At 30.8% G+C, this 11,824-nt stretch overlaps 1 protein-coding gene across 3 annotated transcripts; it reads right to left on the minus strand.

Moving 5' to 3' along the window:
* LOC116106617 lies at positions 1-3,317 on the minus strand. Of its 3 annotated transcripts, none has more exons than XM_031392980.1 (8): positions 3,014-3,317; positions 2,662-2,769; positions 2,363-2,417; positions 1,907-1,987; positions 1,454-1,492; positions 1,181-1,269; positions 782-932; positions 1-694 (listed from the first exon to the last, which is right to left on the minus strand). In XM_031392980.1, the coding sequence occupies exons 1-6, from the start codon at positions 3,079-3,081 to the stop codon at positions 1,246-1,248; spliced, it is 375 nt and encodes a 124-aa protein (XP_031248840.1). In that variant the 5' UTR covers positions 3,082-3,317; the 3' UTR covers positions 1-694; positions 782-932; positions 1,181-1,245. The 3 variants fall into 3 exon arrangements, with proteins under 3 accessions (XP_031248840.1, XP_031248839.1, XP_031248841.1); XM_031392979.1 differs by having other exon boundaries at positions 1,904-1,987; XM_031392981.1 differs by lacking the exons at positions 1-694; positions 782-932 and having other exon boundaries at positions 1,240-1,269; positions 1,879-1,987.
* Between the last annotated feature and the right edge of the window lie 8,507 nt (positions 3,318-11,824).

Below are 11,824 nucleotides of genomic sequence, written 5' to 3' on the forward strand. Positions count from 1 at the left end.
CCCGATAGTTTTTTTTTGGTAACCAAGGTATCCGAGAAAGCGCATTTCAACTAGTCCTCGGGAGGAGACTAGTTTACGCTTAAGCTCGACTAATCCTCGGGGGAGACTAGCTATGGCACCCACCACCACGGTCTCCCACTTTAAGATCGCGGATGCTCAGATGGGGAATCAAACTTGACACCGTGCTACTCACGGTCCCCAATTCGCCCTAACCATCTGAGCTACCCACGAGTGGGCCCTAACCCTATTACTATACCTATAATAATTCTATTCTAATCACTATGTTGTTCTTATCACTATTCCGATTTCTACGTCTATCACTATTCTTGTTCAGGTTACTATTTTGATCACTACTCATATTCTACTAACTATTCCTTTTCAGGGTTTAGGGGGACTATTCTAATTCCAATCACTATTCATGTTTCTATTCCTACTATTGCTATTCAAAAAAATAACCACACATATATAAAAATTAATAACAGATATAATAAAAATTGTATCAAATAATTTGTAGCCAAGAAAATAAACATAAAAATTGTGAAAAGAAATCTTATTCACCACATTCATATTGCAGTTAATGATGACAAAAAACATACCGTAGCAACCCCCTCATATAGAGGAGTGATAACTCCACCACCGAAAGAAACACCTTCCTCAAAACTGCCTTAAAATTTCCTCCTTTTTCCCTTCCCATCTGTAGACTAAGTTTAATTAGAAAATTCTAACAGACATAAATAATGCAGAACCAGTTTATATACATGCAAAAACAAAAAGGACCAACCAATATATAGCCCAAACATTCTGGAAGAAATCTAATGTTGTCAACTTCTCCCTATATTGTAGCACAAATATTATGTTAACTCAATATTGTTGCTTAAGAACAGCAACATTCTCAATGTGGCCTTGAAACAAGCAAAAACTGTCGTCCACAACTGCAAATAATCAGATACCAAAAATAAGCTACAACAAATTACAAATCAATGTGCCAACAGAAATTCATTTACAAGTTAAACAAAAAACAAAACAAATCAATAAGTACAAAGAAACAAAAAGTATCTTCTTGCCATTAACAAATCAGTAAACTGCACAATACGATTAGTACTCCACATTGATTATATGACATTAACAATAGACACACTTGCTAAACAACCATAAAAAGAAACCAATAACAAAGACATACCTGCTCTAACCGTAAAAAGGGTTTACAGTTTTATGTCTTTTGTCAACTGAGTTCAAGAATACCTTCTACACAGCAGCCTTCTCCCATTTCTGCAAACAAAATAAAATAGTATTGTCATTGAAATTCAATTTTTTTTTTTTTTTTTTTAAAAATTTGCTTACCATTAAATCAGTTTATTCAGAAATCTTTCACTGAATGAACTTTGAGATAATAAAAAGTTTGAGTACCATGTGCAGTATTCAAGCATAAAAAGCAGAAACCCTAAACCCTCACCTCAGAAACCAATGCCTTACAACTCCACACAAAGGCTCCCTGGAAATGATCAGAAAGTACCACTAAGTCACATGCAGAGCAAGAGTAAACCAATGTGAATGTGCATTATTTTAGTGAAATACACAAGATTCCTACCACTACTTGTTTCATTAATTCAAAGCCATAAGATATATATATCAGAAAAGGTCACTCTGAAGTGAGGTAGTTCTGTCAAAATTCTGGTCAACAGCAGCAGCCTACAAGTAGAATTATGTCGTAATAACAGCTTAACAAGTTATCCTAATACAACTAGTCGATACTCCATGGTGAACTAATCTAATACGGCACTCAATATTTTCAGCACAAAGTAAATTTGTATGTAGGAGCTAAAAGACAAGACAGTGAAAGAAACTACCAAAAAAATTAACAAAATTTGTTATGATTACTACAAAGATTCTGAGTACAGTTTACTACTCCATGGGCCGCATGCCGATGACAGTGATCAGAAGTCACAACCCAAACGCTGGGCCATCCATCTTCCTTCAAAGCTACAATCTGTTACATAAACATGATGCCAGACTACTAATCAGAAAAGAGAAAAAATAATAATAATAAAATCACACTTCAAATTACCTAATGAAATAGTTCAGCATAGGCATAGGGTAACAGTTTCCATAATAAAACATTATGATTTGACCATTCGGAGCAGAGTGACAGAAAACTCTTTACCAGTGATGTCCGGCCACTTGATTATACCCATTATTAAACTATGAAAGAATGTCAGTTCGTCTCCACAACATAAATGAAGGAAGGGACATCCAACTACCTATAGCCAATAAGAGATGCATATGGAACTCAATCCATACCCGTTAAACTGAAAAATCCAATCATTTATGTCATGAAAGAAATGACGAAATCTTATATTTTTACCTCTTTCTCAATCCATGAATCAGCACATGTTTCTCCACAGAAAACTATATCAATCCTGCAACATTGTGAATTCTTGAGATTACAAACTTACGATCAATTTCATCATGGCAGGCAAGATTTCATTCCATAAAGTTAATAGTAATGTGAAGGAATTCAACTGATAAAGCAAAGTTTACAACAAAATCACATTGAATAAAGAATGCTTTGCAATTGGTTCTACTCAACAATAGAACCAAAATTATAAGAATAATAGTGTCAAAAAAACAAAATAATCGTAGGTTTAGGATCATAAATAATACCTGCCAAAACTTTCCTTCTGTGTAGGGAGTCCAGACAACATAGCATCAAATACAACAACCACTTTCACCTCTGTAAATATTAAAGACATGATAAAAGTGATGTTGTGTCTTCAACATATAGAAAACAAATAACCACAAAATTATTAGCACAGACACTTGATATGAATTCAAGACAATACTATTTCGAATAGTTGAAATATGAATAAATACATCTAAGAAAAACGATTGTGACTAATATTATTATCTTTACGCCTGTGTCTATATGGCTTTACCATTATAATACTTAGTTGAAACAAATAATACTCAGACGTGAAATTTCTAACAACCAAATTCAAGACGAGAGCTGACTCACCTGGATTTGATCACCCAGATTGATGACAAAAGCATTAGGAACAGGATCAACACCAACCCATTTCCCATTTTTGATCACTTGGAGACCACTAACTCCTTCAGATTGGCAAAGAATTGTGACTGCATCTGCGTCTGTGTGAGAACCCAGTCCCAAGGTCAACTCTGGCTCAGGACAGCGTGGATAGTAATTTGCCTGTAGTTTAAGACAATTTTTTTAGTTCGAGAGTTATACAACAAAAGATAACAATTCCTAGTCCTACCATTTCCTTTTTTTCTTTTTTCTTTTTTCTCTTTTCTTTTTTTTTTTTTCCCAATCCCGCCATTTGTTTGGTACATTCCGGATCCCGCTACTTTCTTTTTTGTAGATCCCGCTTCTTTTTTTTCACATCCCGCTAATTATTTATATTACCTCTTCTAAGTCTCTGCTCTCTGTTTTTTATTATGGTCTTTTGCTTTCTTTTTTGTAATTTTAACCTAGGGATTATTCACAATTCTCTTTTTCCAATAAACTATATTTGCATTGACACATTATAATTTCAGAATTTTAGTAAAATAGAAATTATTTTTTTATCATTTTATAAATCTTCACGGTTTTAAGAAATATAATATCATATTAGCTTGCTTTCTTTTTTGTAATTTTATTTTAATTGCTTTATTGTTTGGTTATGCGATTAGCCTGAGTTTTTAATCGGGGTAGCTTTTCATTCTGGTTGGTTTATGTTATTTACGGTGTATTTTGTGCTTTTTAAGGAATTATAATTACAAAAAGGGGTAAATTTAAAGAATTTAGGGTTAAAAAAATGTACACATCAATCCTAAAAAATCCACGCCAACACTACATGTTCAGGTGGCAATGGCACAGCCCCCCACGACACAACATGAAAATTTTGTATCGTGCCATGGCCCATGGGCCATGGGGGCTGTGCTGTAGGCCCTAAGTTTTGGCACATAGGTCAACCCGACACGGGTCGCGTGCCATAACAAATAAATAAAGAAAAAAAATTAGGGGATCAGGCTTATGGCATGTGGGCCGACCTGATATGGCACAACCTACATGCCAAAAAAATAAAAATATATATATTAAAAACAATTTTTTAGAACTTATTTCGGAAAATCTACAGATCCCTTTGCAATTAAAAATATAAGACGTTAAGGAATTATTACTTGAAATGTATTCAATTTATGAAGTCAAATATGGAAACAAATACGTCACATATAAGTTTGTTTGTCCATGTATAGCATAGGTTTCTTTTATTTTGTAGGTTTACTTTAATCATGTAACCACGGTATTCTTCCACCATAAGTGAAGCATTAATAAAATTTTTGAGGTACCGTCCTTGTTTTTTATAAAATATAATTATAAAAATTAAATAGAAACAATAAAATTTTTAAATATTTTGAGAAGGCACGTGGGCCGGCTCACGAAACACGACATGACATGGCACTTGAAGGCACGACACAGTGGGTCATGTGTCGTGCCGTGGGCCTTGAGTTTCAAAAATGTGGCACGGCACGGCACGACCCATGCCATGGTGGGCTATGGAAATTTTAGCACAGCATGCCCCACCACCACCTCTAGCTACATGTACACATCAACCCTCATAAATTTTACACATACACATTTTAGAATTAAAAAGTACTCACGTGATTTATTTTTAACAGTGTTAGATGTCAGTCTCTAAAGTGTTTGACGGTGTGCAAGTTCAGTACGTTTAATACAAATAATTGATAGTTTGGTACCTCCAATAGGAAAAACAAAATAGTTCCATACATTCAATAGGCAAAAAGTGATATTTAAGTACCTTAAAAATGTAATTAAGTAAAAAACATATACAATATCACAAATCTAAACATTTCTAAGTGTTAAATGACACTAAATTCTATTAAGTTTCTTAAGTAAAAAAACAAACACAACCTACTTGCGCTCCAGTAATTCATCATCAATTTTACGAGTTTAAATGACAATGTCTTATAGATTCTAGTTCACATGTGCCAAATAGAGGTGGCAACACATGTTGGCAAGACTAGGGCTGCAAACGAACCGATTAGTTCGCGAACGTTCGTTGTTCGTTCGATTACTGTTCGATAATGTTCACGAACAGCTCGATAGTTGTTTGATAATATGTTCGATCGAGTTCGAACAGGGGTTGTTCGTTCGATTATGTTCACGAACACTATATGTTTGACTAATCCATCCGTTCGATTGTTCGTTCGTTTATGTTCGAAAAATATGTTATGCATTATTATAATTAAAATTTTTTTTTTCATTTTTATATTCTGTTTGATTTAGTTTAGATGAATTTTTTTTAATGGTAATCAATAATAAAATATTATGATACTTTTGTTTTTCTTATATATATAAAATATGTTTGGATTTTTTTTTCCAAATGTCATCAATAATTAAATATATAAGTATATAGAATTTTAATTAAAAAGTAATAAATTATTATGATACATAGCATGACAAATTTAATAACATAATAAATTGTATAATCAAGTAATATATAATATAGTAAATCCAATAACATAATAGCTTCATATTTTTCTAAATGTAATCAATAATTAAATATTATAAGATAGCATTTCAATTAATAAATAATAAATATAGTATGGTAAATTGATAAACATAACATATTGTATAATCAAGTGATGTATAGCATACCAAATTTAATAATATAATAGTTTAATTAAACCTAAATTAATCACACATTTGTATTGATCATTTATTACAATAAACTCTCATATCACTATGAATTTATAGGTGTTGGTACAGAATAAATATGTACACAGTAATGATAATATATATATATAATCACACATATGTATTGATCATATATTATAATAGATTTTCATTCCACTCTAAATTTATGGGTGTTGATATAAAATATATATGTAAACATTTAAAATATTTATGATAATTCATGTAGTGATAATAAATATATGATAACCTATAATTTTGGTAATTTCATAACATATTTAACTTATGATTAATATATGTATGATAATAATTTTGTATATACACAATTACACATTATATATAACAAATTAATCACACATATATATTGATCATATATTATAATAGGCCATCATTTTACTATGAATTTATAGGTGTTGATACAAAATATATATATATAACAAATTAATCACACATATGTATTGATCATATATTATAATAGGCCATCATTTCACTATGAATTTATGGGTGTTGATACAAAATATATATATATAACAAATTAATCACACATATGTATTGATCATATATTACAATAGACTTTTATTCTACTATAAATTTATGAGTGTTGATACAAAATATATATGTAAATATTTAAAATATTTAGGATAATTTATGTAATGATAATAAATATATATATGTAAACAAATTTCTTTTGTTTGTGTCATGTTTGATATGGAACTAAATTTGTTTTGAACGATTTATTGTTCTGTTTAATTTGTTTTGAAGTTTTATTATTTATGATGATTAGTTATTTTAATTTAGTGAGTTTTTATTGATTTGTTTAAAATATAAATATAGATAAAGAGTTGGTTTATTTTCAAATGTTGAATTAAATGGGTATGAATTATAAATTGTTGCATATTTGTTTTTTAGAGCATGAATGGGAAAGTTAGTGTATATTTTTTATTCGAACATGTATTTACAAGTTATTGAACGAGTTATTCGAACATGTATTTATAAATTATCGAACAAGTTAGTCGAACAGGTATTTACAAATTATCGAATGAATTATCGAACAAGTTAGTCGAACAGGTATTTACAAATTATCGAACGAGTTAGTCGAACAAGTTAGTCGAACGAACACGAACGAGCTTTTTGTTAATTAAGCGAACACGAACACACATCATGTGTTCGTTCGAACACGAACGAGAACAATCGAATATGCTTATCGAACGATTTTCGAATGGGCCTGTTCGTTCATGTTCGGTTCGCTTGCAGGCCTAGGCAAGACCCACCATGGCATGACACAAAAATTTCGTGTCGTTTGGCACATGGGCCTTAAGTTTGGTTTGTTTGGCACAGCATAGCACGCCCCACATTTTTGTGGGCGATGGCATGCCATGGCCCATGGCACGATGGGTTGTGAAAATTTTGTCACGACACGGTCCACTACTACCTCTGGTGCCAAATGAATCAAGTTTAGACGAAATGAAAAATAAATCTAAAATTGAACCACAAAATATCATAGTAAAGTTGCAAAAGATCCTAACATTGGAATAAAATTGTAACACATAGGGTGCATTTGATTAAGGGAATATTGTATTATTGATAATGTTATATTAATAGAAAGATAAATTACTTTGAATAATACTGTGAATGTTTAAGGAAATGTGTTCGGTTAGTTAGAATAAATTGGTAGGTATGTTATATTGATATGTTTGGTTGGGAGGTAAATTAGTGGATATATTGTATAGATTACTAAATTGTTGTCCTTTTAAAATATTAAAATATTCTTATTTTTTGCATAATTTATTTATAAACCCTTACATTTGAAATTTTCCTAAAACACTACAACCATATAAAACTTTAATTTTTGGCAAATCACTCCCACCCACCTCAAGCCACTGCCGGTAATCGTTGGAATAGTGCACAGCTGGCTAAACTAGTCGGTTGTGCACCGGTAAGACCGTTTCCGGTTAGATCTGCCTATGATCTAGTTGTTTTTGACCAGATCGAAGGTAGGAAATAGCCAGATCAGTGCATCGCCGACTAGATACCCCCGGTCGTATGCTAATATGGCAACTTTCGTTGGCGACCAGCGGTGGTCTTGGGTGGCTAAAGGCATTTTGTTAACTTTTAAACTTTTTTATAGCCAGGGTGTTTTAGGTATATTTTCAAATGTTAGGGGTTTAGGTTAATTGTTATTTGGTATACATTTGAGGGCAATTGTGTCCAAAATTATATTTAATTAAAGGCAAAATAGGTATAAAATCAAATTATGTCAGTGTAACACATCCTCACAAAGTAATATGATTACCCTATATATTACCAACAGTAAACACTATTTACAACAAAAGATTATTGTAATATTTTATTATCTGCAAATCAAACAAGGGAATCTTGAAAATTAAACGAAGATTATCGGAATAATCCTATTTTACCTTGAACCGAACACAACCATATTAACATAATATAATATAATTAGCGGAGTGAAAACTGAATTAGATATAGGTGTTATTACAACAAACCACCATATGTTTCAGTTCCATTCCATTAGATTTTATACTTAGAATTTGTGGTTAAACAATCTGGGTTAAGCATCTTGGACTTTATTGGTTATTTTTTTAAGTTTGAATGTTCAATAAAATGTTTTTGTGTAATTATGAATTTGATAAGTTTTGGGACAATATAAGTTTTTTGAAAGCCAGAAATTAATATGTCCTTTTCCATTTAATTTTTAAGTCTATTATATCCTTATTAATTTTTTGGCTTTTACTATATTGATTATTATGATATGGATTCAGGATATACAAAATGATTATTCAACGCTTTTTAATTGATAAAATTCCAAAAATAAAAAAAATAACTATTTCGGTTAAATGGCTTTACTTTGATTTAATTTGCATTTTAATAATGATAGATATGTTGTATTCTAAATAAAAATCATGATTGATTATTCCTTTTAATATTTTTCTTCATATTTAAGTCAAATAATTTGTAATATATCATTTCTTTATACGGTATGGTTTTGATATATGCTTGTTTCTTAATGGCTATTTATATATTCTAATAATTGTTTTGACATTTGTATAATATAATCAAATGGATTTATTATTATTGTATTTTTTAAATTTAAGTAAACGGTGGCGTCATACTTTTGCCTTTTAGAAAAATTATCTCTCTTTTTCATAGTATGTGATTTTTTAACTTAAATTCATGATTTAAATTGGAATACAAATTTATGACCACTAAATTATTGCAATCCAATTAATATGTAATACAAGTTGAAGGTGATTATTTACCTTGCCACCTTATTAACTCTTAAACCATTAGATTGAAATGGATCACGGTTACAAAATTTGTGTAAAAAGTTTAAGTTAAAAGGATCCCAACCTTTTTGTGATTATTTTAAAAAATATGTGTCCTCGTTTTATTTAATTAACTGTTAATTCAATCTTTGCAAAATTAAAATTAAAATTTAAATATACACATAAAAATGAGTGTGTTTGGTTTATTATTTTGACTCAAGATGAAAAAATAAAAAAAAAAAAAATGAGAAAGGGAAAAAAAAAGCTGCAAAAAGTCTTAACAGTCAAATACATGATGCGGTGAAGCAGATGAGAAAATGAAAAGAAAAAAGGAGAAAGAAAAAAAAACATAAAAAGCTGAAAAAAGTCTTTTTGGGTCAAATATATGTCAGGATCGTTTTTTCACTATCCTGACATATAATCGGTTTTAGAATGTGAGAATAAATAATAAGCCAAACGCGGCCAATGCTTTTCTTACCCATAACCTTTGGAGACTATCACAATCGCCCCTACTTATTGAGGGCAAAAACTTAAAAAACTTATGGTACGCTTCTTTGAACGTCTTTCACAAAAAGCAAATTTGAAGTCTTGCTACCCGACAGTACCACATCAAGAAAGTACAATACCATCACAGCACAGCCTTGACCTTGAATCTCCCTGTCCTTCTCTTTCTCTTTCTCAACACTGGGTGCTGATTCACTGTGAGACAACGCATCATACGATCAAAAGCAAAACTCTGCAGTCCCGGAACGTCCGCTGTCGTCTATTTGTCGGCCGATCGCCGTCGCCAGTAATCCTTACCTTAACATTCTCCTGTTTGGTTCTTGAAAAAAGGAAAAAATAAAAGCGGAATGTCTGAACAATCTATAATTTGAATTTAACTTGCTGAAATTGTTGTTTCGGGCTCAGTTGAAAAATGGGTCTCATTCAAAATTCAGTTTTGACAATTGTTTTGGTGAATTATGTATACTTTGCATTATGTACTCTAATTCCTGAAGATTAATAAATAAGTTGAGAGATTATACTTGGGTAGTGTTTCCCGCTTAATAATTGATTAATTTATTTATTGTGTGATCAGTGGCTAGAGGAAATGTAAAGTTTCGGTTTTGAACTTCTTTTCATTTGGGAACTATTTGAAATAATACTAGGTTAGGAGCTTTTATATTTGGGAAGGAAGAATTTCTGGTAGTCAGTTGAACAATATGAGAAAATTGAGCAAATGATGATCATTATGCTGACTCAGTTTCATATCTTTTTGGCATTTTATAGGATGAAGCATTCATAATTTTTTATGTTGCAAATAGCTTTATATGATATAACTATGGCCTTATTTTTTGTTGGTAGTTCATTTTGGCCATTTAATGGTTTTCTACAGGTGTCAATTCAAAAAGTATCGAGGTTCTTTTCATTTTGGTGATGTGGCTAATGTTTGCAGTTTTGCGGTTGCTAACACATATCAAGGTTCTTTTGATCTTTTACTATCTAGAGTTTTATATTTGAATTTTATGTCTACATCTCTGATCCGGTATAATTCTGAGATTGGTTTACAAATGTCAGTTTCACTGGTTTAATCATGGCAGCAATTAGAACTCTTTGCAGCTGTATCATTGCTTTTTTATTTTTTGATATTGTATGTTAGGTTCAATTGAGTAATGACATGAGTATAATTATTCCTTTAAGCAGCTCAAGGTATAACTCGGAGGATTCATATTTAATTTTTTATAACTAAAGACTTCACTGTAATACCACTTATTCTTATTGGAATTATTGATGGTTTTCTTTTTTCTTTTTTCTAACTTTTCCCTTTCATCTTAGGGTGATTGCCTATTTTAACTAAAGAACTTACTGTGGTGTTAGGTTGTACTCTCCCTTTAACATCTTTAAGCTTATTGTTTAATTTTGAGAAGTTCTTATTTTCCTAAAACAAGTGAAACTGTATAGTATATTTTGCTCCACTATATACATATTGGATGTTTTAACAGGATTAAAACCGCACGGCTAGAAGTGTCTAAGTTCATATAAAACCATTTCTTTTCTTTTATGAAAATCTTGTTTAATGGTAGAAAGTGTTCTAATGTAAGTATTATTATTTGCTACGATATATATAGAATTATATTGCATAACCAACATGGGTTTCTTGGTCAAATTTGTTTTGACAAGGGTGCATTGAAGTTTCTGCCCTTTTTGGTTTTATTTTATGCAGCTCAAATCTGTAGATTCATATTCAGAAGTCAATTTTATGCAGATAAAGAAAAAATGTGTTTGGTTGTATATCATTCGTGTGTAATGTAAATCATCTTGAAAGTTTTATTAGAATTGAGACCAAGAGCTTAAGATTTTTATGTGCTTATGTTGGAAACTATTTGGTTTCCTTAAAAAAGAATTAGATTGGAAAATAGGATTTGTAAGATAAAAAATGTATAATGATGCAACTTTTAGATATCAACAATAACATTGTAATCGAGTACATCTTCTTTTGCTTTTGTCAATAGTTATAGGGTTTATGCTACTAACTGGAAATGTCTTATAGGTGGATTATTAATTAGTTAAAATTTATGTAAAGACTAGATTGTCATGAGGATGGTTCACAATCGAAGAGGCTATATAACCATAAAGAAGAGGGTATATGTTTGTACACATCCAGCTTTGCTATTTAAAATTTTCAAATTCAATGATCTTAAATTGTTGCTCATGTTTTCGAACTACCCCTAAATGGTTTAAAAATTGCTCTTTGCTTGTTTTTGAAGATATTGTAAATAACATAGAACTTGTTGGTTTTGGGAGACATGCATCTAATGAATTATGTGTGAAATTTGTATCATTTGATTAC

Source organism: Pistacia vera, unplaced genomic scaffold, assembly GCF_008641045.1.
Source record: "Pistacia vera cultivar Batoury unplaced genomic scaffold, PisVer_v2 Contig52, whole genome shotgun sequence".
NCBI lineage: Eukaryota > Viridiplantae > Streptophyta > Magnoliopsida > Sapindales > Anacardiaceae > Pistacia > Pistacia vera.